Source organism: Gopherus flavomarginatus, chromosome 9 (assembly GCF_025201925.1).
Source record: "Gopherus flavomarginatus isolate rGopFla2 chromosome 9, rGopFla2.mat.asm, whole genome shotgun sequence".
In the NCBI taxonomy this organism is placed as follows: domain Eukaryota; kingdom Metazoa; phylum Chordata; order Testudines; family Testudinidae; genus Gopherus; species Gopherus flavomarginatus.
In genome coordinates this window covers 45,747,706-45,774,877 of record NC_066625.1, presented here as the reverse complement: position 1 = coordinate 45,774,877, position 27,172 = coordinate 45,747,706, and the positions used below count along the sequence as shown (strand labels likewise).

General features: G+C 46.1%; 2 protein-coding genes across 3 annotated transcripts in view; both read left to right on the top strand.

The window, feature by feature from the left end:
* LOC127058385 (zinc finger protein 30-like) overlaps positions 1-27,172 on the top strand; it is a 338,295-nt gene that overhangs the window by 122,586 nt on the left and 188,537 nt on the right. For both annotated transcript variants that reach the window (XM_050968403.1, XM_050968402.1), the window contains exon 6: positions 5,072-5,185. In XM_050968403.1, the coding sequence (XP_050824360.1) occupies positions 5,072-5,185 (114 nt within the window). The remainder of the gene's footprint in view (positions 1-5,071; positions 5,186-27,172) is intronic.
* Positions 5,641-6,595, top strand: LOC127058430 (zinc finger protein 551-like). Its single transcript, XM_050968489.1, has one exon. The coding sequence runs from the start codon at positions 5,867-5,869 to the stop codon at positions 6,467-6,469; it is 603 nt and encodes a 200-aa protein (XP_050824446.1). The 5' UTR covers positions 5,641-5,866; the 3' UTR covers positions 6,470-6,595.

The window sequence follows — 27,172 nt, the reverse complement described above, 5'->3', positions numbered from 1 at the left end:
ATAAGATTACATGTTGGGGTACAACTTGCCCTTGTACATGGCTCCTCTAAGTTAACTGAGAAGATGGAATTTGGTGAAACACACAGAAACTTGATTTCATACAGACAGTCATAATTGAAATCATAGGAAAGGATCAATACACGTAACAATTAGACTAAGATCAGTATAGTAAAGAGGGTCTTGCACTGTGCATACTTTCATGTTGGAAACAAAGGTTGAGGGGCAAGGGAGGCCATCAGAAAGGAGGCCCTGCTTCAGTTTACACTGTCTCAGGGACCCGACAAAATGAAAAAAATGGTCACTAGGAAAGATAATTTATCCGCTTCCTTATGGTAATAGGTTGGCTGTATATCATACCTGCTCCTTTACTCTGATTACAGGAATGGCCATAGCTGTCCCAACCCATATGTGGCCTTTGGGTAGTCCATCATTTAGCATCAAGCTTTAATACTCATGATTTACATCATTTAGTTATTAATAATTCCAATATATAAATGCGTCCAACTGCTGAGATAGCGCATAGCAACCTCATTGCTAAAGCCTGCCCCAAACTTCCTTTTTTCAGAATCCTGTGGCGTATTGCACCTGTTTGTAGTTACTTCTTAGTGAGTCAAAATGAAGGTGCAAAATATCTGACCTGGGATTCTCTCCTTACGCCTGTTCAGGTAAATCCCAGACTTCAGCATAACTTTTCCCACAAAGCCTCCACCTAATATAAGGCCCTTAACTGTAGCAAGCTCAATAACCCATTTATCTATGTTCACCTCCTTGCCCCTCCACGCATGTTCCAAGCTAATTAGCAATACTCAGATAATGTTTATCTCTAGCGAGCATAAAATTACCCAGATGACATGGGAGTAGGTCATAGATGATAAAATCAGGTCAGAGTCAACAGGAGTGAGAGTTTGGAGAGAGTCTTGTGTCCTCCTCTCCCTATCTGCAGCATCCACAAGCTGTCTTCCCTCCAGGCTCTTTGGATCTCTGAGCCTCTCCCTCCTGATGTTGCGTTGCCCAGTTCTTGTTTCTTACAGTCACCATTTCTGGAAGAATTAGAGGTTGTTGCTCCTGAGTTTTAGTGTTTAATTCCCCAGCCTTCTCCACACACTGGGGGAGTTTAATTCTCCCTCCCATTATACCTGAGTCACTGGATTTCCTAATGCCCCTAAATGTGTTTTGCAATGTCACAGTTCCGGGGTAGCTAAGCCTTACGACCTGCCTCCATGGTCTGCTCCAGGAATGGCCCCTCAGGTATCAGGCCTCTAGCCAGCCCCTCTCTATGGGCAGGGACCCACATGCCTCTCCTTTTTGACCAGTGTGTGAGGATTGCAGCTTGTCCTCTACTGTGTTTTGCTGGAAGAACGTCCAGTTCCTGTACTTTGCTTTCTCTCCAGGGGCTATGAGTAGTGTGTGTGAGATAGAGGTGGGAATTTTGGTGATACTTATATGATGCTAATACACACCTCAGTTTCCTGCTGTGACTGGTATTGCTATGATTGTCAAGAGCAGGAAATGTGAGGTGTGTTGTCACATAGCTGTCATGGGGTGATATGACTGGGTCATTAAAGACTGGCTGGGAGCAACCTACATCAGTGGAATACCCAACAGAGACAAGGAAATAATTGCCACCTGCCCATGGGAGGATCTCCACTTAGCTGAGTGAAGCATCCATGGACTTGTTATGTTCTTGAGAAGAGGAAAAACTGGACTTGCAGATGCAGGGAGCTCTACCGGAGCGAAGACAAGTGGACAGGCAAAGTGAGAGGAAAGAAAAGAGTTTTCTACAGCAGCTTAGCTCAAGGGCATTGGTCAGTATGGACTATATTGTCGTCTTTGCTTCTCTATGCTAATGAAAAGACTTTCCAGTGCTGTGTGTCGATTGACTAATAAACCCTGCTATGTTTTAAAAGTCTGCCCAGTGTCACAGCAAGAACTTTCTGAGGTGCATTGAAGCATGACTGAGGAACAGTCTCTGAACAGGAGGGTAGTTCAGCTGGACCTGCTGGCAGAGCTCGGAGGTTGAAATGGGAGTGTTGAAGCCAGAGGCTCAGTCTCAGGTGTTGAAGCTACATAGCCTGTCCTTGTGAAAGAGTGGAACCCCTTGGGAGTCTGGCGTACACAATGGGCACCTCCCAAGGACTGTTTAAAAGCCAGGACATTGCACAGATCCTGTGGATCCATGACAGTGCCAGAGGTTAAACCTTATGGGGATAAGATATAAAACAGGAAAAGGATCTAAATGTGTGTTTACCATGGCCCCCTCATCAGTCCTTGTGGGAATCCCTGATCTGTTCCAAAGTGTATTAAAACCTTCCTTAAATATTTACCTCTTAGTTATCAGGCCATGTCAGTTTTGTTAGTGTTTTCCCTTCACCCTCCCGCTTCCCTGGTTCTTGTCACACAGACAGCAAGCAGCAAATGACCAGAAGTATGAAATGCAGAGAATGCGATGTTTATTGAGGTTAGTTTCCAAGCAAGCACATTGCGACACCCTTCACACCAGTTGGGCTTATCTCTATTTGTCAATAGAGACGGTTTCATAGTGTTCCATTCCCTGCTGTGGCGCCGCAGAATGTTTACCCCGTGTCCCCTGTGACGTTGCGCTCAATATGATTTTATGAAAATATGCTACTAACTGTGAAATATAATATAACTGGAATGTATATCATGCAAAAGGTCTCTTGTAAGATATCATTACAAAGCTTATAATCTACTAAGTGTGTTCATCCTAGCGGTATGAATGTATCATTCGTATACCTGAAAGTAGGGCTATAAAATGTAAGTCTGACCTCCTATTGTAGTTATGCAAAGTGTGGACCATTAATGTAAGTTTAGAATCTTGATGGCTCCCATCAACTAGGACAATTGCTCCATTTACTTGCAAGCCTGCCTATGAGTCAGGCCGGGAAGAAGGGGCCTCACAGGACATGTGACCATGTCGCCTGGTACTGGAATCCATCTTAATCCTGGTGCTTTTCCATTTAGAAGGAAGCAGGGACCAAAGAGAAAAAAGATTTATGCCTTGTGCCAAAGGTGTATAAAGGGGTGGAAGAGAACAAAGGGGGCTGCAATCATGAGAAGTCTCCTAGCTACCAGCTGAGCTAGAAGAATGACTGTACCAGGGGAAAGGATTGGTCCCAGACTAGAAAGGAGTCTAGTCTGTGAAAGAAGCTTATTGGAACATCTCTGAGGGTGAGATTATCATCTGTATTCAGTTGCTACTGTATTAGGTTTAGATTTGCGTGTTTTTGTTTTATTTCCCTTGGTAATTTACTTTGTTCTGTCTGTTATTACTTGAACTACTTGAATTCTGCTTTTTATATTAAATTAAATTGCTTCTGCTTATTAATTAACCCAGAGCAAATAATTGGTAGCTGGGGGAGCAGACAGCTGTGCATATCTCTCTGTCGGTGTTAGAGAAGGTGGATACTTCATGAATTACCCTGTATAAGCTTTATACAGAGTAAAATGGATTTGTTTGGGGTTTGGATACCATTGGGAACTGAGTACCTGCTGGAGAGAGGAGCACTTCTTAAAGTGTTTCAGTTAAGTCTGCAGCTTTTGGGGGACATGGTTCAGACCTGTGTCTGTGTTGCAGCAGGCTGGCGTGTCTGGCTCAACAAGACAGTACTGAAGTCCCAAGCTGGCAGGGAAAATGGGATCAGAGGTAGTCTCAGCACATCAAGTGGCAGTCCTGAGGGGTTTCTGTGACCCAACCCGTCACATTCCCCTTCCCAGCTCTGACGCCACAGACCATTTACCTTGTGTCTCCCTGCCCATCTGTGACGCCAAAGAGCATTTACCCCGTGTGCCCCTTCCCAGCTCTGACACCGCAGAACCTTGCCTGTGTCCCTGTCCCTGTTCCCCCCCACTTAACAAACATGATTCCAATTTCCCTTCCCCCTGTTGTTTGACCCCAGTTCATATAGTAATATTCTCAGCTACACCTAGCACAATAAATTGTACAGAAGAGAGAAACAATTAGAGAACTTGACACATAAACAACAGAAAAGTGGGGGTCATAAAGATAGAACAATACAGAAACGAGGGTTTCACAGCCAGAGCCATTGATAAGGGATTTCTTGCCAGACTGGATGCTGTCAAACTAAGTTTCCTTTATCCATCTTAAGATCTGTTTCTTTATCTGTTGGTGATGGGCACTATCTGGACAGGACTGTATTCCGAAGAGCCCAATACCACCTTATTCCAATGTGACTGGTTTGGGATGTGAGGATGTGACCCTTTGCTTCCCAGCTTATGGCTGCCCCTGCTGCTTAGCCAAAGGCCTTAGCCCAGGGGTCTCTAACACGGTGTTTGTGAGTGCCATGGCGCCCGCCAAGGCATCTATGTGCACCCACATAGTGGCCGGCGGACAAGCATCTGCCAAAATGCCACTGAGAAGCATCATCATCAAGAGGCGTCGCCTCCGAAATGAAGCCGAAAATCAGTAGCATTTTGGCGGGGATGCCTCTTGATGTTGCTGCTTCTCAGCAGAGTTTCGGCGGATGCTTGTGCGCCGGCCAAAATCCTTGGTGGTTCATCGTCCGGTGCCAGCCAGACCAAAAAGCTTGGGGACCACTGCCTTAGCCTAAGATCAAAGCCTCAGACTAGTCTAGTGAGAGAAGGCCCACACACAGGCGGAACGAGATTTTGATTCTTTCTTTTCATACTCCTGTAACTAGCTAAGTGATAAAAATACTTGTAAGTTCTTAAAGTCTAGGCTTTACAGATAGGCCTGAATATCTCCATTCTAACAGTTAGTTCTATCCCTTCCTCCATTCTGTGTCTGTCTTGTCTATTTAGATTGTAAATTCTTCAGGGCGTGGGCCATCTACTATTCTCTGTTTGTATTTCGCCTAGCATAGTGGGGACCCACTATTAGTTGGTCCCTAGGCACTAAGATAATGAAGATGATTTTAGAATAATAATAACTCTCCTGACACTTTGAGCCAAAGAAGCTGGCCTTAGGATGTTACTGCTTCAAAATGTGCTGGGCTTAAAAGGATGAAATATTTTTTGTAACAAGTATCCCACCAATTCCACTGACCTCCCTTCTTTTCTTTGCCCTGAATAGAGTTTCCAGTTTCCAAACCTAATGTCATTTTGCAGCTGGAACGAGGGGAAGAGTCGTGGGTTCCAGATCTCCAAGTCTCTGAGAAAGAAGTGCTCCCGAGAGCTGCCTACACAGGTGAGGAAGTGGTTAAACCAACTCAAGAACTGTCTGTGAATACAGGAAACATTTGGGATGCCCTGCAAAGACTTTTTCAGTTCTCCCAAGTTCAAGATTGTTCCCTGCAGATGTGGAATCATTAGGTAAATGTCACTCATGGCTTCCCACGTATCCTGACTAACAACTGGCAGCAGGTCCCTCCCCAATCTCGCTTTCCCCTTAGAGTTCTGGTGAGATGCAGACCAAAACTGATCCCTTCCTCTCTCCTCTGGGGAGGGGCTTGGGGAAATCAGCTCCTGATAGGTTTGATCTCTCCCACACATTTTGGATTGTTCATTCCTTTTTCCATTCCTCTCTCTGAGATTTCCTTTCTCTCAGGCGCAGGGAGTGATCTTTGTCTGGATTCTCTCTGTCTCCCATCAGGTGATGGGATAGTGAGAGATAATGAGGAGGAGAAATCCCCTGAAGGAAGATGTTGAGAAAGTAGAAGCACATGGGACATTATCAGGAAGATCCAATGGGAATGTTTCCGGTATTTGTGCATGCCCAGAAAAAGCAAAAGCCTGTGAGACTAAGCAGAGGCCAGAGGGAAACTTCAGTAGCTTCTCAGACCTTATTTCAAGTGAGAGAATCAACTTGGAAGACACACGTTACACATGCCATGAGTGAGGGAAACACTTCAATTGGAGCTCACACCTTATGAGACATCGTAGAATCCACACTGGTGAGAGACCTTATGGATACTCTGAGTGTTGGAAATGCTTCACTAATAGTTCAACCCTCATTTCACATCAGCAAATCCACACAGGAGAAGCACCCTACACATGCTCAGAGTGCGGGAAAAGCTTCAGTCAGAGCTCTGCCCTTATCAAACATCGGAGAATCCACACCAGGGAGAAGCCCTACACGTGCACTAAGTGCGGGAAAAGCTTAAAACAGCGCTCAAACCTTATCAGACATCGAAGAATCCACACAGGAGAGACGCCCTACACATGCTCTGAGTGCGGGAAAAGCTTCAAACAGAGCTCACACCTTATCAAACATAGGAAAATCCATATGGGTGAGAAACCTTATGGATGCTCTGAGTCTGGGAAATGTTTCTTTAATCTTTCAGTCCTCATCTTACATCAGAGAATCCACACAGGGGAAATGCTCTACACGTGCTCTGAGTGCAGGAAAAGCTTTAATTGGAACTCAGACCTTATCAGACATCAGAGAATCCACACAGGGGAGACACCGTACACCAGGCCTGCACAACTCATAAAGCAGCGAGGGCCACATTACTTCAAAGAAAACAGCTGAGAGCTGAAACCCCCCAGCCCTGTAGAAACACCCAGCCCCAGGGCCACCCAGCCCTGCGGAAACAAACCCTCCTTCCCCAGCGCCGCCCCACCAAAAGAGCTGTAGGCCAAAAAGGAAGGTTGGGAATGGGGAGGTGATACTTTATTTCAGGGGTCAGCAACCTATGGCACACGTGCCATCAATTCTTAATGGCACACGGCTGCCTGCTGGGACTCCGCGTGCCATTAAAAATCCTGCTGACATGGCAAGCTGCGGGGTCTGCAGTCCCAGGCCAGAGTGCCGGCCTGAGTGCAGCAAGCCACTGCTACCTCCTCCGCCTTCCCCTAGAGCATTGGCGCCGTATGCGCAGCGCTCTGGGGGCTGGGGTTAGGTGCTCCCGCGGGACAGCATTTGGCTCTGTGGGGAGGGAAAGACGCTCCCAGCTCATCTAGAGCCCTGCTGCCACACGTTCAGTGCTCTGAGGGGCAGGGCAGGGCTGGGCTGGGCTTCGTGCACAGGGGCAGCAGTGGCAGGGTTTCAGATGAGCGGGGAGCCTCATTGTAAGGGGGCTAGGTCAGGGGCCAGCAGGGGAGGTTGGGTAAGGGGTGAGGGCAGTCAAGGGACAGGGAGAAGGGTGGGTGGGATCCTGCGGGTTGGTTAGGAGTGGGGGTCTCTGAAGGGGGCAGTCAGGGAGCAGGGGGGTTGAATGGGGCATGGGAGTCCTGGAGTCTGTTTGGGGGGTGGATAGGGGTCAGGGCTGTCAGGGAGCAAGGAGGGTCCTGGGGGAGCAGTTAGGGTGGGGGGGTTCTCTGGAGGGGGTGATCAGTAGATAAGGAGCTGTGGGGTGTTGGATGAGTCAGGAGTTCTTGGGGGTCCTGTCAAGAGGCAAGGGTGTGGAGAGGGGTTGGGATGGGCAGGGAGCGGGGGAGGGAGTTGTATGGGTCTAGAGTTCTGGGGGTTCTGTCGGTGCGGGGAGCAGTTAGATAGGCATGGGAGTCCAGGGGGTATATCTTTGTGTGGGGGTGTGGATAAGGGTTGGGACAGTCAGGGGACAGGTAGGGGGTAGGATCCTAGGGGAGCAGTCAGGGGATAAGGAGCAGGGTCCCAGGACAGGGTAGTCAGGACAAGGAGTGGGGAAGTTGAGGGTTCTGGGGGGGCCAGTCACTCAGCCCTCTGCCCTGAGCCCTAACCCCCTCCCCACACACTCAGCCCTCTGCCCTGAGCCCTGCACTTCCACACACCCACAGGTGCTTGCCCTGAGCCCTGTACCACCCAGCCCTCTGGCTCTTTCATCCCCCCCATGGCCCCAGCCCTGACTGGCACCCCCACACATACCAGCCTCCCTACCCTGAAGTCTGCACCCCCCTCATGACCCCAGCCCTCTACCCTGACACTTGCACCCCCCACATCCCCATCCTCCCCCACATCCCGCACCCTGCACATCCCCACCCTGACCCTGAGCACCAAACGGGAGCCCCTGCACCACCACTCACATTCCCACCTGCACCCCTCACACCACATGGGAGCTGCCCAGATGAGTGCCCCCACAACCAAACCTCCTGCCCCAACCCTGAGGCCTCCCCCTCATTCTAGCTCCTGGCCAGACCCTTCACCCCCAGCCCTGTGCTCGGTCCACTCCCACCCTCAGCTCAGGCAGAGAGAGAAAGAGAATGGGCCAGAACCAGGGAGAAGGTAGGTCCCCACTGTATGTGGGCAGAGCTGGGACCCCAGATGAGTACCGGGCTGAGCGGGTCTGGCATCTGGGATCCCGGCTGGCAGGAGCTGGAGGATAGAACCCCTGAGCAGCTGTGGGCTGAGCCGCTCAGCCCACTGCCAGTCTGGAGTCCCGGCTGCTGGACCCTTCCCAACTGGGGTCCCGGCCGCAGGCCCCACTCAGCCCACTGCTGGCCGAGGTGAACAGAACCCCAGACCAGCAGCAGGCTGAGCGGGCCAGTGGCGTAAGATCAACATTTTAATTTGATTTTCAATGAAGCTTCTTAAACATTTTGAAAACCTTGTTTATTTTACAATACAACACTAGTTTAGTTATATAATATATAGACTTGTAGAGAGAGACCTTCTAAAAAACATTAAAATGTATGACCGGCACGCGAAACCTTAAATGAGAGTGAATAAATGAAGACTTGGCACACTGCTTCTGAAAGGTTGCCGACCCCTGGCTTATTAGGACTGGAACTGCTGTTTTCAACATCCTTTTTGTTTGTTTAAAAGGAAGACAGTGATATTGCATTGGCAAATTCCCCATAGAAACAAAGAATAATAAAGGCACCTCAACTTTTCCTCATTTATGGAGGACAGTCTTACAATATGCATCCAGAGAGCCTCTAATCACATAAGCTGGAAATTGTTCCCCTTTTCTGCAGCTCTGTAATCATATGGGAACCGATCCTGTGTTCTGTGCACATCCAAAGTTCCTGCTGAATGACCCACCCTGGGAGTGTTACCAGTGACCCAGGGCTGGGGCAGCAGGAGGTGTGGGGAGGGGCACTGGTGGGGGGGAGCCCGGGGCTGGGGCAGCAGCGGGGTGGGGAGAGGGCACAGATGGGGAGGAAAAGGGGAAGCCCAGCGCGAGGGTGGCAGGAAATGTGCATCGGTGGGGGGAGAGCCCAGGACTGGGGCAGCAGCGGGAGCCCAGGACTGGGGCAGCAGCGGGGTGGGAGGAGGGCACTGATGGGGAGGAAATGAGGAAGCCCAGTGCTGGGGTGGCAGGGAGTGTGGGTCGGTGGGGGGAGAGCCCAGGACTGGGGCAGCAGGGGGAGCTCAGGGCTGGGACAGGGGGCAGCCAAATTTTTTTTTGTTTGGGACAGCAAAAAACCTAGAACTGGCCCTGCTGGGTTCCCCCAACCGCCAGAGCCCCGAGCCCTTTAATTTGCCCCGAGGGCTCCCAGCCAGCTCTTCAGCTGGGAGCCCCCAACTGATTTAAAATAAAGCAGGGGCCAGCAACCTTTCAGAAGTGCTGTGCCGAGTCTTCATTTATTCACTCTCATTTAAGGTTTTGCGTGCTGGTCATACACTTTAATGTTTTTAGAAGGTCTCTTTCTACAAGTCTATATATTATATAACTAAACTAGTGTTGTATTGTAAAATAAACAAGGGAAGGGGGTTAGCACTGCCACACAATGGTCTTTTCCACAGCATTCAGGACTCATTCTTTCTGAAATCTGGTGTCATTGAGACCATTGTTAATCCAGAGTCACTGTATGGAAGGACAAGGAGTGACTCCAGATGGACAGTGGGGAAATGAGATCAGCAATTTTCCCTGTGAGGAGGGGCTCTTATTAGCTGCTCTCCCCAGAGAGCTAAAGGAGGGAAACTGCTCAGATGCTCTGTCCTTCTCTACTCAGGATATTGGGGTTCAGCTTTCTGGGTCAGACGCTGCAGCCTCCGTTGTGATCTGGGAGGCCAGGCTTGGCAGCTGCTGCTCCCCCAGTGGGGCTCTGTGCTGGGAAGTGACCTTAATTAAAGCTTCTTCTCTGCCCGGCCCAGGGGTTGACTCTCTCCAGCTGGTACTAGCCCCCTAGGGCAGCCCTGGACCTTATTAATACTAATTTCTGAGCCAGACATCCCAAGTAACTGAAAGGAACGAAGGGAATATGCTGGGGTCTGGCCTTAAAATGACTCCACACAAACAGACCCCCTAATTTCTCGTCCCATTAGCAATTGCAGGATAAAATCCAGCCATGCGGAAGCAAACTACCCAGGAATGGGACTTTTCTACCAGACAGGCAGGGAGAGGGGACAGGGAAAAGGAGAAAGAGACTGAAAGGGACCATGAGAGAGAAGAGTTTGGAGAGAGATTTCCAGATCTCTAATCTGCCCAGAAAGATGTATTGCTGCACCCTGGATAGAGTCACTTTCCTGTGGAAAAGATGAGACTCAGACAGGAAAATCCAGTTCCTGACTCCCTTTTCCCTCGCTGGGGTGTGGCTGCCATGGGGTCAGTGTCTGAGGGAATCCCCCACAGTGACTCCTTTGGTTCTGCTTTTTTCTAGCCTTGTGTTCAGAGACTGTTATGGGATGGGGGGAGGGAGAAGGGAGGTTAAAAATATCTGTGATCTTAGCCTTGGCAGGAGAGGCCAGGTCTACACTGCACACAGAGATCAAGCCTTTCTCAGCATGGCAGACTCTAGGGTGTCTGTCTGCAGGGAAAGGGCCTGGGAGAAATCATTCTGTGAAATGAATTAAAGCCTGTTCTGAAACCTTCTCAACTGCCCTTCTCACCCTGCCAGGCTGCAGAATAATGTCCATGTTTTGCTCCAGTTCATCCGGTCCTCTGGTTGGACAGGGGAGAGAAATGGCTGCAGAGGAGCCAGTTCAGGTAGGTATTATCAGGGGGTTGGTGGTGGGTTCCTCCAGAAGGGAGCAGGACAGCAAATACACAGGAGATGGGAAGGTTTGCACAGTCTGGTTTGTAGGAAATGCACAGGGTGGAGAAAGGGAGGAGGACAGGAGTGTGCTAAACCTGCTGGGAGTTAGTTAATAAGTGGCCTAGTTTCTAGGAACAGACTCATGAGGTTCAGGGGTGGAAATGCTCTAGTTTGTGGAGCAGAAAATAACCCAGCTCCATGGAGCTGGGAAAACTGACCAGACTCGTAGTGCTGGAGCCCGACCTGACTAACCAGCGGCTGCTGTGAGATATGAAGGGGGCACCCACCAGTGAGGCTTAGGGGAGATTCCCCTCCCTTCACATCCAGCTCTTCAGAATGGGGAGAGTGTTGGGCTTCCTGCCAGGGAGGTGTCCCTGGACGCTGTTAGGGGCTCTATCTCCTGAATCAGTCAGTGGCTAGTAAGTGTATGATGGCTCTGCTGGGAGAGAGGAGGGGCTCTCTCTTTGTTCCCTCCTCCTGGTGTTCCCTGGATGCTCTGAGCAGGGTGGGGGTGGGACTCTGACTGCAATCCACCCAGAGTTTCTCTTTGCCTCTGTCATGGTATAATTCCCCACTCTGAACCTTAGTGTCCAAAAGATGGGGTACCAGCATGAATTCCTCTAAGCTCAATTACCAGCTTAGCACTTGTAGCGGTGCCACCAACCAGGAATTCCAGTGCCTGGCAAACTCTGGTCCCCCCAAAACCTTGCCCAGGGAACCCCAAGCCCCAGACCCTCTGGATCTTAACACAAGGAAAGTAAACCCTTTCCCTCACTGTTGCCTCGCCCAGGCTTCCCCTCCCTGGGTTACCCTGGTAGATCACTGGGATTCAAACTCCTTGAATCTTGAAACAGAGGAAAATCCACCTTCCACCCTCCCTCTCTCTCTCCCTCCCAGACTCTTCCTGAGAGAGAAAGTAATCCTAACACAGAGAGAAAATAACCTCTCTCTCCCCCTTCCCTCCTTTCTCCCCACTAATTCCCTGGTGAATCCAGACCCCATCCCCTGGGGTCTCACACCAGAATAAAAAACACAATCAGGTTCTTAAACAAGAAAAGCTTTTAATTAAAGAAAGAAAAACAGTAAAAATAATCTTTGTAAATATAAGATGGAATATGTTACAGGGTCTTTCAGCGATAGACACTGGGAATACCCTCCCAGCCTAAGTGTACAAGTACAAATTAAAACCCTTTCAGTAAAATACAAATTTGAACTCCTTCCAGCCAAATACGCATTTGCAAATAAAGAAAACAAACATAGGCCTAACTCGCCTTATCTACCTAGTACTTACTATTCTGGACATATAAGAGACTGTATCAGAGAGATTGGAGAGAAACCTGGTTGCATGTCTGGTCCCTCTCAGAACCCAGAGAGAACAACCACTAAAATCTAACAGCACACACAAAAACTTCCCTCCCTTAAGATTTGAAAGTATCTTGTCCCGATTGGTCCTCTGGTCAGATGACAGCCAGGCTCACTGATCTTGTTAACCCTTTCCAGGCAAAAGAGATATGAAGTACTTCTGTTCTATTAACTCTTACTTATCTGTTTATGACAGCCTCCTGTCCCCCATGTATAGCGGGGCTGTGAATGGGGCAGCAGGTACTGAGTGTTGGACTCTCACTCTTTCAGGGGCCGGTGACCTTCGAGAAGGTGGCTGTGTATTTCACCAGGGAAGAGGGGGCTCTGCTGGACCCCACTCAGAGAGCCCTCTTCAGGGATGTCATGCAGGAGAACTATGAGAATGTGACCTCTCTGGGTAAGAGTTACTCTTCCCTCTGTTCTTGGAAGGGGAAAAGAAGAGATATGATTCATGCCAGCCCCCAATGCCACCTCTGCTCTGCCCTGTTTCAGCATCACCCCAATATGCCAGTGACACACACACTACCAGAGACCCTCCTCTGCTGCAGAACACTTTGGGAACAGAGCACAGGAGCCATATTGTACAGTATCAAATATCTCCTGTTTGCTCAACTAAAATTGAGAGTTAGGTGCAGCATAATCAGCAGAAGCTTCCTACCCCTGACCTCTCAAACCCTGAGCCTTCTCCACCCAGACCACAATTATGCTTGGGGTGTAACGAGCAGGCTGCTGGAGTCAGAGCTGCTGGTCCAGAGTTCCTTATCACACAGACAGTCCATGTGTCCTTGAATGCTGGCTGGGGATATCCAGAGAAGGAAGCTCAGTGGCAGATTTAGCATTAATGGGGCCCTGTGCTCAGCTCCATGTTAGGGATCCCTCCTTAGGACCCAGGAAAGAAAAAGAACATACTCTCATTTCCCTCCCACCCCCATTTTTCATTTTTTTCTTCATCCTCCTCCTATAAGTAATAGGAAGTAAATGAGGATAAAGTGAGGTACGTTGATTGTTTTTGTGGTCTGAGTTTTCCACAGACCACTTGAAAATCACTGAGCATCTCATTACATCACTTAATGATCTTTCCAAATATTGTTTGTACTGTTAGCTAACTATTGTAAAGCACTTTGGGTAAGAGCCCTTATTAAAAAAAAAATTAAGAAATGTTGGAGTGCAGGGTCTGGCCAGGAGTTAAGGTGTGGGAGGGGGCTCAGGGCTGGGGCAGGTAGTTGGGATGTGGAGCGCTTACCTGGGACAGCTCCCATTTGGTGCGAGAGATGCAGATATCAATGTGGGGGCGTGTGTGCAGGAGCTCCCATATTTGGTGCTCAGAGTGGGGATGAGGATGTGTGGGGGGTGCAGAAGTCAGAGCATGAGGTGTGAGGGTTGGGTATGTGGGAGGGGGTGCAGGAGTCAGGGCTTTGGTTCTGCGGGTGCTTCCAGCCCCCTCCCCTGGGTGGTTCACAGCAGGGGCTGGGAGGTATGTGATAGGGGAGTGCTTTGTAAAGCAGTGAACAAGTAACCAGGAAGCTTTGCAAACAGGGTTGCTAACAAGTAGTTTCGTAAGGGAGTTTGGAAGGGGAGTGGGAAGCGGGCGAGGTTCTCTTGCCAACTTTTAAAACATTTAAGCTATAATACAAACTTCTTGGTTGAAACAAAACCCCTGTTGTTAACCTAGGTAGCTGTAAGAGAGACTGCAGGCAGAAGCTCAGCAGCAGAGTGGGGGCTATCCTGTTTATTGCTCTCAATGTAGCATGTATGATTACCTGCCCTGTGGGCGGGTGGCGTATGTGTGCATTCGGTGCAAGGAGCTCCTGGCCCTCAGACACCGCGTGGAGGCTTTGGAGGCCAGGATGTGGGAACTGGAGACGCTAAGGGAGGCAGAAAGATATGTTGATGAGACTTTCCAGAACACTTGTAGATTTCTCCCACCTCTGGTCCGACAGCCACTGCGCTGTTGAGGAGGATGAAAGGCCCAGGGAAGGAGATCAGTCAATGGGAGCAGAGGGAAAGCTTCCCATAATTGGAACCCTCCTTCCAGATGGTGTTGGGGTCACCTCTTGCACTGAGGTTACCTTGTCAGAGGAGGGAACTGCAGGCATTAAGAAAAGGCAGCTGTTAGTAATGGGAGATTTGATCATTAGAAATAGGGATAGCTGGGTTTGTGATGACCGGGAGAACCGTATGGTGACTTGTCTGCCTGGTGCAAAGGTTGTTGATTTCTCGAGGCCTCTCGATAGATTTATGTGTGGTGCTGAGGAGGAGCCAGTGGTCATGGTACATGTAGATATCAATGACATAAGGAACGGTAGGTGAGACGTCCTGGATACCAAATTTAGTCTGCTAGGAGAGAGACTGAAATCCAGGACCTCTATGGTGGCATTCTCAGAAATGCTTCCAGTTCCATGCACAGGGCCAGGTATGCAGGCAGAGCTTCAGAGTCTCAATGCGTGGATGAGATGATGGTGTGGAGAGGAGGCTTTTAGATTTATTAGGAACTGGGGAAACTTTGGGAATGGGGGAGCCTATACAGAAAGGATGGGCTCCACCTAAACCAAAGTAGAACCAGACTGCTGGCACTTAACATTAAAAGGTTGCAGAGCAGTTTTTAAACTAAGAGGTGGGGGAAAGCCAATGGCTGCAGAGGAGCTTGTGGATCCGACAGAGATTTGTATTAGAGAAGAATCGAGTGAGAGATTTTTCTAGTTTTAGTCAGGAAGAGAGGCTGGAAGAGGATAAAGTAGGGGCCAGATCAGACAAGAAGCATTCACACACAAAAGAATCTGACACATCAGAAAAGGGCAGACAAATAAACAGTGACAAGTTTTTAAAGTGCTTGTACACAAATGCTAGAAGTCTAAATAATAAGATGGGTGAATTAGAGTGCCTCGTGTTAAAAAAGGCTATTGACATAATAGGCATCACAGAAACTTGGTGGAGTGAGGACATTTAGTGGGACACAATCATTCCAGGGTACAAAATATATTGGAAGGACAGAGCAGGTCATACTCAGGGGGTGGGGAGGGGAGTGGCTCTGTATGTTAAAGAAAATGTAAACTCAAATGAAGTAAAAATCTTAAATGAAATCACATGTTCCATAGAATCTCTATGGATAGTAATTCTATGCTCTAAAAAGAATATAACAATAGGGATCTATTATCGACCACCTGTCAAAGACAGTGATAGTGAGGATGAAATGCCATGAGAGATTACAGAGGCTATCAAAATAAAGAACTCCATAATAGTGTCGGATTTCAATTATCCCCAGATTGACTGGGTACGTGTCACCTCAGGACAGAATGCAGAGATAAAATTTCTGGATACTTTAAATGACTGCTTCATGGAGCAGCTCTTACAAGAACCTGCAAGGGGAGGAGCAACTCTCGATTTAGTCCTGAGTGAAGTGCAGGATCTAGTCCAAGAGCTAACTATAACAGTACCATAATGTAACAGCATTTTAACATTCCTGTGGTGGGAAGAAGAGCTCAACACTGTGGCATTTAATTTCAGAAAGGGGAACTATGAAAAACGAGGGAGTTAGTTAAACAGAAATTAAACGGTACAGTGACTAGAGTGAAATCCCTGCAAGCTGCATGGACACTTTTCAAAGACACAATATTAGAGGCTCAACTTAAATGTATCCCCCAAATTAAAAAAACACAGCGAAAGAATTAAAAGAGAGCCACTGTGGCTTAACCACCATGTAAAAGAAGCAGTGAGAGATAAAAAGGCATCTTTTAAAAAGTGGAAGTCAGATCTTGGTGAGGTATATAGAAGGGAGCATAAGCACTGCCAAATTAAGTGTAAAAATGTAATAAGAAAAGCCAAAGAGGAGTTTGAAGAAGGGGCTAGCCGAAAACTCAAAAGGTAATAACAAAATATTTAAGTACATCAAAAGCAGGAAGCCTGCTAAACAACCAGTGGGGCCACAGGATGATTGAGATACAGAAGGAGCCGTTTTAAAGGTTATAAAGTCATTGCAGATAAACTAAATGCATTCTTTACTTCAGTCTTCATGGCTGAGGATGTTGGCGAGAGTCCCAAACCTTTTGTGGGTAACAAATCTGAGGAATTGCCACAGATTGAAGTGTCAGTAGAGGAGGTTTTTGGAACTAATTGATAAACTTAACTGTAACAAGTCACCGGAACCAGATGGTATTTGCCCAAGAGTTCTGAAGGAACTCAAATGTGAAATTGGGGAACTATTAGCTATGGTTTGTAACCTGTCCTTTAAATCAGCTTCTGTACCCAATGACTGGAAGATTGCTAATGTAATGCCAGTATTTAAAAAGGGCTCTAGAGGCGATCCCGGCAATTACAGACCGGTAAGTCTAACGTCTGTACCAGGCAAATTAGTTGAAACAATAGTAAAGAATAAAATTGTCAGGCACATAGAAGAACAAAAATTGTTGGGCAAAAGTCAACATGGTTTCTGTAAAGGGAAATCGTGTCTTACTAATCTATTAGAGTTCTTTGAAAGTGTCAACAAACGTGTGGACAAGGGGATCCAGTGGACATAGTGGATTTCCAGAAAACCTTTGACAAGGTCCCTCACCAAATGCTCTTACATAAATTATATTATCATGGGATAAGAGGGAAGATCTTTTCATGGATTGAGAACTGGTTAAAAGACAGGGAACAAAGGGTAGTAATAAATGGTAAATTTTCAGAATGGAGAGGAGTAACTAGTGGCGTTCCCCAAGGGTCAGTCCTAGGACCGATCCTATTCAACTTATTCATAAATGAGCTGGAGATAGGAGTAAACAGTGAGGTGGCAAAGTTTGCAGATGATACTTGTGACGATGCGGTTCTTGCAGGACCCAACTAAGAGTGCCAATTCAGGACAAATAGCTTAAAACAGGGCAGTTACAGCCCAAGGCTGGAGTTTTTCCACCTCTAAGGCAAATCAAACCAGCCAGACAAAGAGGACGTTGGTTTCACCCCACTGGTTAACCACAAGTCACGCAAGCAATTCCCTTAGACACTTCAGTCTTCCAGTATCACCACCAGTGCCACTCGTCCTGGGGATGAATGGTTATGAAAACCAACACCCCAATAAAAGAAAAAGGTTCTCTCGATCCCAAAGAATCAAGCTCCAGACCCAGGTCAATATACACATCAGATCTTACCCACAAATCATGCTGTTGCCAATTCTTTAGAATCTAAAATCTAAAGGTTGATTCATAAAAGGAAAAAGATAGAGAGGAGAGCTAGAATTGGTTAAATGGAATCAATTACATGCAGTAATGGCAAAGTTCTTAGTTCAGGCTTGTAGCAGTGATGGAATAAACTGCAGGTTCAAATCAAGTCTCTGGAGTACATCCCCTCTGGGATGGGTCAGTCACTCCTTTGTTCAGAGCTTCAATTTGTAGCAAAGGTCCTCCAGAGCTAAGAGCAGGATTGAAGACAAGATGGAGATGAAGCATCAGCCTTTTATAGGCTTTTCCAGGTGTAAGAACACTTTTGTTCTTACTATGGAAAGTTACAGCAAAATGGAGTCTGGAGTCACATGGGCAAGTCCCTGCATACTTTGCTGAGTTACAAGGCATATCTGCCTTCTCTCAATGGGTCAGTTGAATAGCTGATGGCCCTTGATGGGCCATCAAGCATGCTAGGCAGAGCAAATACCAACTTGTCTGGGATGTCTCCCAGAAGCACAGCATAAGTTTGAAATACAGTATAGAGCCAGTACTCATAACTTCAACTACAAAATGATACATACATACAGACAACATTATAACCAAGAACCCATAACCTGGTCTTGGACACCTTGTATGACCCCCTTTACATAAGATTTGGTGCCACTACAGGGCCTTGGTTGCAACCATGTTCTATATGGTCCCAGATTATATCAATAACGTCACAATATTAAACTGCTCAAGATAGTTAAGACCAAAGCAAACTGTGAAGAATTTCAAAAAGAGCTCTCAAAACTAAGTGACTGGGCTACAAAATGGCAAATGTGTATAAATGTAAAGTAATGCACACTGGAAAAAATAACCCCAACTATACATACAATATGATGGGGGCAAAATTAGGCTAATCAGGAAAAAGATCTTTTTGTCATTGTGGATAGTTCTCTGAAGACATCCAGCAGTGTGCAGCGGAAGTCAAAAAAGCAAACAGGATGTTAGGAATTATTTTAAAAGGGATAGACAGTAATACAGAGAATATCTTATTGCCCTTATATAAATCAATGGAAATAACTAATTTAGACCCCATCATTCTGTATGTATAGTTGGTATTATGTTTTCCAATGGGCTGCACTATGTGTTATCCTGACATCTAGTACTGCTGAGATCCTGCATTCAGTAATATCCCTGCCCTTCCTGTTCCCTTTCTCCATCGAGCCCCACGCTTATGTTTCCAGCTTCCCCAGGACTCTCTCTTTGTCTCTGAACCCGTCTGTCAGCAAGAAGCAGTGCCAAGGAGACTGATTTCTGGGATGTAGATTTACTTTCTGTGTGTTTTAGGAGAATCTTTGAAATTGAGTGTCTGTGACATTAAGCACAGTACAATCTGGACTGTTGAACAGCTCTGTCCCCTCAGTTCCCCAAGCTGAGGTGCCTTTTCCACTGCTCTACTGTGAGAGCAGCCACTCCTGGGAAGTTCACACACAGTCCCCAGCATGTAATTCACTCCCAGCTACACAGTTTTAAGTGCTGCTCGTCAGTGAGTCACAAATTACAATACCCCACAGGAGAACCCCAGAAAATTCTCTGCTCCCAGACTTCCCCCAGAAATGTGCATCTTGCACTGTCCAGCACACTCCTGAAGAATGGGAGCTCATATGAAATCTGTTGTTTCATCAGTGGAAAGTGACATGCACCAGCCTTGTTATTCCAAATGGAGTTTCCAACACACTTTAATCCAAACACACTGGTTTGATTAAAAAAGGAAATAAAATTATTAACTACTGAAAAAAAAAGATTTCAAGTGACTACAAGTAATGAGGCATAAAAGTCAGAATTGTTTACAAAAGAAATGCAAGATAAAACACAAACTAATGTTTAACTAAACAAACTAAAAGATTTAAAACAAATGTTTCTCTCACCATCTGCTGAGACAGGCTGCTTCTCCTTTCAGCCAGGACTCCCCCTAACCTGCCCCTGACGCCCACATTCAGTTCTTCAGGAGTTGTCATGAGCAGAGGGAAAGGGGAGAGAGAGAGAGAGAGTCTCATGCATTTTTCTCACCTCTTTTTATAATTCAGTCCTTCGTACTAGAAACAAATTCAGTTCCCAGCTGAGTCATGGTGACAGGCTGTCATAGATACAAGCTTCAAGTGTCCCTGTGATGGAATGTAAATGTCGTCTTCACACCTTCCCCCTCCTGGAGAATGGCTATTTGACCAGCTGTTTGCCTTACTGTCTCTGTGGAACTTAGGGTTAGGGTTGCAGCTTTTTCAGTAACATCATACTGTAAAATGTCATAACTTTACATACAATGTTGCTACACATTTTAACAGGAGGATATTCAGTAGATTAAGTCTTTACAAATGGTACCTCACAAGCTATACAGTAATAAATGAAGTGGAGGGGAGAAATCTCTCTTTTATAAACACCCAGCCAGCCAGTTGGCTGTAAAATCCCTGTTGGTGCGAGTTCTCTGCTTGATTTACCTCTAAAGGGTTAACGAGCCCATAGGTAAAAGAAAAGTATTGGGCACCTGACCAAAAGAGCCAATGGAAAGACTACAACTTTGTTAAATTGGAAAGTAACTTTCCCTTTGTCTGTTCTCCAGAGAAGGAGACATGGAGTAGCAAAGCTGTGTAAGGCTTGAAGCAGGTATGAAAATTCATTTTTCATACCTGGAAGAAATGATTTGGCTAGGGAATGTTTAGATAGACACAATCAGGTTTATTTTTTATTTTGGCTTTCCGATCTCCTTTGTGCTGTCTCAGATGCTTTTGTTTGCTGGTAAGCTTTAAGCGGAACCCTCAGGAAAGCTATAAGCAAAAAGCCTAAGTTCCAGATGTATTGTTTTCTTTTTCAATTTTAATAAAATTTACCTCTTTTAAGAACAGGATTGGATTTTTTGTGTCCTAAGAAGTTTGTGCGTGTTGTTTCATTAGCTGGTAGCCACAGCTAATTTCCTTTGTTTTCTTTCTCAGCTCTTTCCTGGAGGGGAGGTGAAAGGGCTTGAGGGTGCCCCAGAGGGAAGAATTCTCAAGTGCTCCTTCCTGGGTCCAAGAGTATGGGGTTTTTTTTGCATTTGGGTAGTGGCAGCATTTACCAAGCCAAGGTCAGAGAAAAGCTGTAACTTTGGGGGTTTAATACAAGTCTAGAGTGGCACAAATTAATTTGTAGAATCCTGTCGGGCCCCCCCTTTCTGCACTCGGAGTGACAGAGTTTGGATTCAGCCCTGACACATACTATGAACAAAATTGATCATAATTTTCTAGAAGAGTGAACATAGGGGAACAGACTTGCACAGTGTCTGTGTGTTCCCAACATACATGTGGGTATTATAGTCCCTCACAAGCAAGGTGTTCAGCATCTTCAAACACCTGAGGAACCGGTCCTGGGAATTGACTGGTTTATTAAATGACACTGTATGGAATCGAGAGACACTTTATATTATTATTATTTTATTATAAATACTGTGGCAAATTGCCAGTACTGTTATGCTGGGTCTCACACTCTCTTCTTTGGGGAAGGTTCAGGGTGCCATTGCTTGCCTCTGAATCGGTATTTTAATTACCCCACTAGTGTCCTTGAGGAGGGGAGTGGAGAGGGAGGGACCTGGGCCCACCCTCTTCTCCAAGGCCCTGAGGTTAGTGGTGAACCACTTGAACTGGCGGTCCCTTCCCTTGGGCTGCTTCCCGCTCCTGCCCTTCAGCTTGTGGAGGGGCTTCTTGCCCTCCTTCTACACAAGCCAGGTGCCCCTTACCTAGGGTTTTTGGATTTCTCAGCCCACAGCAGCACTCCTCCAAATTTCCCTTTTATCTCTCTTCAAAACTGTTCTCTGCTCCAACCAAACCTTCCTGCCCCAACTCCCACACTGTCTGGCTGAAGCAGGGGTTTTTATTACCTGACTGACTGCTGGTGCTCTAGTTAATCTATAGCAAACCTTCCTCCCCTTGCAGGGAATAAGGCTCCCTGCTAACACTCTCCTGCTGCCCTCTGGCCATGCTGTATCACAATACCAATATGATGAAATTGCAATGAATTGTGCTATATGTGCCATGTAAGGAGTCAGTGAAAATGTTATGAGTGTCCAAATATGATGATTTTGTTTCTATCTTTGTATTGTGAGTTACAGATCTGTAGGGTATATCTGTATTCCAGACTTGTGTAGTGTTTCTGAGCGACACCCCCAGACATATTGGCATCAGCGCTGCCCAGCCTGTTCGATGGCCCATCCAGGGTCATCGGCTATACAATAAACCTATTGAAAGGATTAAGGGGATACACCTACTGAGTCAGCAGGATATGCAGGGGTATGCCTGTTATGGCAAACTTCTGGCACTATTATGATGGGTCTTGTGCACTCTGCTTTGAGGGGGAGTTCAGGGCACCATTTCTTGCCCCTGAATTGGAATATTAACTGTCCCACTAGTGTTCTAGAGGAGGGAAGTGGAGAGGGAGGGACCTGGGCCCTCCCTCTATTCCAGGTCCCAGCCCAGGGGCCCTGAGGATAGTGGTAAACCACTTAAACTGATGGTTCCTTCCCCGGGCTACTTCCTGCTTCTACGCTTCAGCTTGTGGGGGCTTCCTGTCCTCCCTCTTTACAAGCCAAGTGCCCCTTATCTAGGGTCTTGGACTTCTTAGCCCACTGCAGCACTTCTTCAAACTTTCCTCTGCTTCCCTTCAAACTGTTCTCTGCTCCAGTACCAATCCTTTCTGCTCCAACTCCTTCCCTATCTGATAGGAGCAGGGGTCTTTATCAGGTGGCTGACTGCAGGTGCTCCAATTGGCTTCAGGAGCTCTAGTTAATCTATAGCAAACTTTCTTCCCTCTACAGGAAATAAGGCTCCCTTCTAACCCTGTCCTGCTGCCCTCTGGCCACGCTGTAATACACTGTGTACTGAGAACTCCAAGGCTTTTCCATGCCATGTGCTGCGAAGCTTGTGTTTGGGACACAGGAAGTAGAAGCCACTTGGCAAAGGGAATATAAAGGGCAGCTGCATCATCTCCATTTTGTCTTCAATCCCCCTTCCTACCTCTGGAGCAACTTCTCTACAAACTGAAGGCTTGAACAAAGGACTGAATAATGTGGATGTGTACCAGGGAGCCTTTCAAGCCAGAAATTCACCAATACTGCTAAGAACCAGATGTATAGATTTCTGAATGTGTCTGACTGCTTTCCCATTTAACAACTCCCTTTTTCTTTCTTTCTTTTATAATAAACCTTTAGTTTAGATGCTTTCTTGCTTATAAACCTTTAGTTTAGGTGCTAAGGATTGGCTGGCATCATAGTATTTTGGGTAAGATCCAAACCCATACTGACCTGGTAATATGGCTGACTCTGGCGTAAGAAGAACACTTTGTTTATGTGAGCAGAATTTTTAAATAACTTCTCACTGTGCTGGACCTAGGTGCTGATTGGGAGTCAGAGAACTGGAATGTAATAAACGGGGCCGTGTGATTTCTTTTTTCAATTTCTTGATAACCAGTGTGGGGGATCAGAAGCAAAGTTGGTGACTGTTTGGTGACTTTAACTTCCGTGTTAACCACCAGTTTGGGGAGCCTCTTCTCTCCCTTTTTCAGCCTGCCCTGGTCTTGGTATTTTCAGTGAGGACTAGCCCAGGCACACCAGGTCACACTAAGTATTAAAGTTAAATTAATAGAATGTTTTTTATGACAAAGTTTTATGAAATCAACGGAACTCCTTTGCTTTCTTTCATCTGAGCAGGGTTTCCAGTTTCCAAACCTGATGTGATCTCCCAGCTGGAACAAGGGGAAGAGCCATGGGTCTCAGACCTCCAGGGTTCAGAGGGAAAACAGACCCTGAGATCTCCCTGCAGAGGTGAGGAAACATTAAACAAACTCTGAGTGTGAAAGTGCCTGAAGAAAACATCTGGGATGCCCTACAAAGCCCTTGAGAGGTCTCTCAGTTCATTATTGTTGCCAGCAGGGGTCATATCCTCAGGGTAACTATAGTTCATGACTTCCCGTAGATTCTAGCAGACACCAGGCAGTAGCTTCCTCCCTTCCCCCTGAGAATTTGGATGGGATTTGAAAGCCAAATTGATCCCCTCCTCTCTCCTGTTTTGGGAAAGAGTATGGGGGAGTTCAGTTTCTGATTTTTATTTGACCTCCTTCCGGCACTTAGTTTGTTTTGGCTTTTCACTTTTCATCCCTGTTTGAGGTTTCTGTCTTCTTCACAGCAGGTGATGTAATGGCATATGAGAAAGAGGAGCAGAATTCTCAGCAGAAAAATGTTCAACAACTGAATAAACACAGAGCATTATTGCAAAGATCAAAAACCAATGTGTCCAGGAGTCATGAGGAGGAAAAATCCTGTGAGATTCAGCACAGACCAGAAATAGAGCAAGGAAACCAGCCAGGGGTGAAAATGGGTAAACGTATTTCCTCTCAGGGAACTCAGAAAGACCTCAAGGAAACCACAACAAAGCAGGAAATCATCATTGGAAAGAGAAAAAATACATGCACAGAGTGTGGAAAAACCATATGTGACTACTCAGCCCTTCTTAATCATCAGAGAATCCACACAAGCGACTGTCCCTATGAATGCTGTGAGCGTGGGAAAAACTTCACTCACAGATCATCCCTTTCTGTTCATAGGAGAATCCACACAGGGGACAGGCCCTATAAATGCCGTGAGTGTGGGAAAATTTTCACTTACAGGTCAGGCCTTTCTAGACATCAGAGAATCCACACGGGGGAAAGGCCGTATGAATGCCGTGAGTGTAGGAAAACCTTCACTTACAGATCAGTCCTTTCTGTTCATCAGAGAGTCCACACAGGGGATAGGCCCTGTGAATGCAGTGAGTGTGGGAAAAACTTCACTAGCAGCTCAGCCCTTTCTGAACATCAGAGAATTCACACAGGGGAAAGGCCCTATGAATGCCGTGAGTGTGGGAAAACCTTCACTCACAGATCAGCCCTTTCTATTCATCAGAGAATCCACACAGGGGAGAGGCCCTACAAATGCAGTGAGTGTGGGAAAACCTTCACTAGCAGCTCAGACCTTTCACAACATCAGAGAATCCGCACAAGGGACAGGCCCTATGAATGCCGTGAGTGTGGGAAAATTTTCACTGATCAATCAGGCCTTTCTAGACATCAGAGAATCCACACAGGGGACAGGCCCTACGAAAGCAGAGAATGTGGGAAAACCTTCTCTTGGCCCTCAGCCCATATTAGCCATCAGAGAATCTGCAAGGGCTATGAATACCATAAAAACTTCTAGGGCTATCAATTTTTTTTCTTTAATACTTTTCCTGATTCCCATATAATAACTTTTTTAATCTGTTTGAACTGTTTGCAGCACTTTTATCCCTCAGCTTGTCCAGATGAGTGGCCCATTTATGCCTTTTGTAGTTTACCTTCTTTTGAGGCGGGCCCATTTGTCCTTTCTATCAACTCAATTATCCCATGAGTAGTTGGAGTGTGCCCTTCCTACGAGGAACCAGGGAGCGTCACACTTATACCATTCCTTCTATTGCAAAGTTATTGTTAGAGTCACCAATGATACAGATTGTATCATTCCCAGTTGTTCTCACGTTGCTCTGGGTTCTGCTGAAGAGCAGTTATATTGGGAATTTTTCATATTATAGTTAAATAAAGAGGAGCAGGGGGAAAAAGTGTCATTTCAGCCTCTGTGACATTGGAAGGAGATGGGGTGACTCAGAGATTCCTTCCTTCCCCATCACTCCAGAACTGTTACATTTTGGCTTCTCTGTGCAGAGTTTATTTTCATCACATTATATCCCTACACTTCTCACAGTGTCATATGAGGAAGAGTTCTCAGCTGCCTGTGCTTGGAGGTGATGATTTGATTTCTTTAATCCTATGTCAGAGTCGCTATGACTGGAGATGAAAGTGTCAAAGACCTGGGAGGGGAATTTAAATGGATCCCAAACATAGTGTGGTTATTTGGCATTTAAATTCCAGGTTTCATCTATTGGTAAAGCCAGTTCTGGCAAGGGGACTATTTAGTCCCCCTTTATGGGGATGCTAGGATACTTACAATTTTGTAAATAATATAACTGACTATTGAGAGAGTGCTGAGTGAAGCTGCTTTGAATGGAACAGAGGAGAATGTGATGGGAGAATCTCTTGTCCAGATTCTGAATAATCAGATGTAACCTGCTCTGGAATTTCTCTTGACACTTTCATTGTCATGTATTCTGTCTCTCTGTGATCTGAGTTTCTCTCTTTCCTGAAGGCTGTTTGCTCATCCAATTGGATATTAGTTCTGTTTGATAGGACGTAGCTCAGATTTATTGGAGAATTTAAGAGAAATTAGGACTTTAGGAAATGGTCATTTGTCACTTCAGCTTTGCTTTTTCCCCACCCCTCCATGATGACAAGGAGAAAGTTCACGTGCAGTTCTGCCAATAGTGGAGAGCTCTCCAATTCACTGCACATGCTAACAAAGAAACAGCAGTGATTTAAAATCTCCATTTGGAAATGGTGAACAACAGCAGAACACCAACTAACTGAAGGAAGTGCATATGATCACACTGTAGTTCAATTCTTTAAGTCAGTATTTTCTCAGATGATTAAGGGAGAGAATTCCACATTAAGTGATTTCTAACTTGGTAAAATGCCCATGTATTTGGTTCCTGAAGCATTTTTGTAACCCATGCCCACAGAAGATCTTTCCTAGCTAATCCTATGGTATTTGGAATGCCCTCCTTCACGATGCAGATGTGGAGGAAAGAGAAGTGGTATTTTTGTTGAATTTATCCTTAATAGATGCTCAAAATGTATATAAAATTAAATCAATGTTGGAAATCTAATAGCTGCAGAAAAATAGCTCATGTAAAATAGAAATTCTAGCTCTGGTAATGAAGATTCTGATCCAGGCCTGTATCCAGTCCTTTCCTCAAGAATATCCAAAAAATACTGTTTCACTTCATAAATACAGTTGTGTGGCAGTAAATGATGACCCTAAAGTTTCATAAAAGCAAAGAATGCTGAACAAAAATGTGTGGGAAATACGGATGTATCTGAGAAAATGGCTTGGAATGAAGGAAGACAAAAATTGATCAGTCGAGAGAAAAGGTAGTTTCCCCCTGGTTTGGAGCTTCTCTTACAACTACTGGAATAGAAAAGCTAAGCAAATGGTGTTCTATTGCTGCAAAGGAGACTGAAGTGAGGCCGTTTTCTCCAGATAAAAGAAAATGGTCATGTCAGGAGTGGGATTTGAAACCACATCTCTATGCAAAGACCAGAACACCTAAGAGATAGGAAAAGAGAGTCTTAAAATTGGCACTTTAGACCAGTCCACAATCCTAATGCTACAAAGAATGTGACTTATCAGCCCTAGTTTTCACTGATATTTGATTACACTCTTTAGGGAGGTTGAGATGGCACATCTCTTTCAACTCCTAGAGACCTTCTACAGCACAGCTGATTTTTAGACACACTCATCCAGACCTAAATTTACACATTTCCTGGAGCTCCATGAGTTCTGCGGTGTTGGAATCTCCCTGCTCACGTTTTAAGTGAACAAAAGATGGTTGCTGGCGTGCTGAGAAAGTAATAGTGACCCTAAAATCCTGCCCTGGGGGCCAGACAGTTGAGCAACCAGCATCCAAAATCTCTACCGTCATAGCATCCTATCCGGCAACAGTTCACTTATCAATAGCTGGGGTGTGAAATCCTCATTTCTTTGTTGTTCTATCACTGTAGTCTGCACTTTCCTATTGCTTGTCTGTATAACCTCTGTCTGGTTCTGTGATTGTTTCTGTCTGCTATATAATTCATTTGTTGGATGTAAACTAATTAAGGTGGTGGGGTATAATTGGTTAGATAATCATGTTACAATATGTTAGGATTGGTTA

Bases quoted from the DNA above. Each gene is read 5' to 3' on its own strand.
- LOC127058430 (XM_050968489.1), top strand. From the start codon at position 5,867: ATGAGACATCGTAGAATCCACACTGGTGAGAGACCTTATGGATACTCT.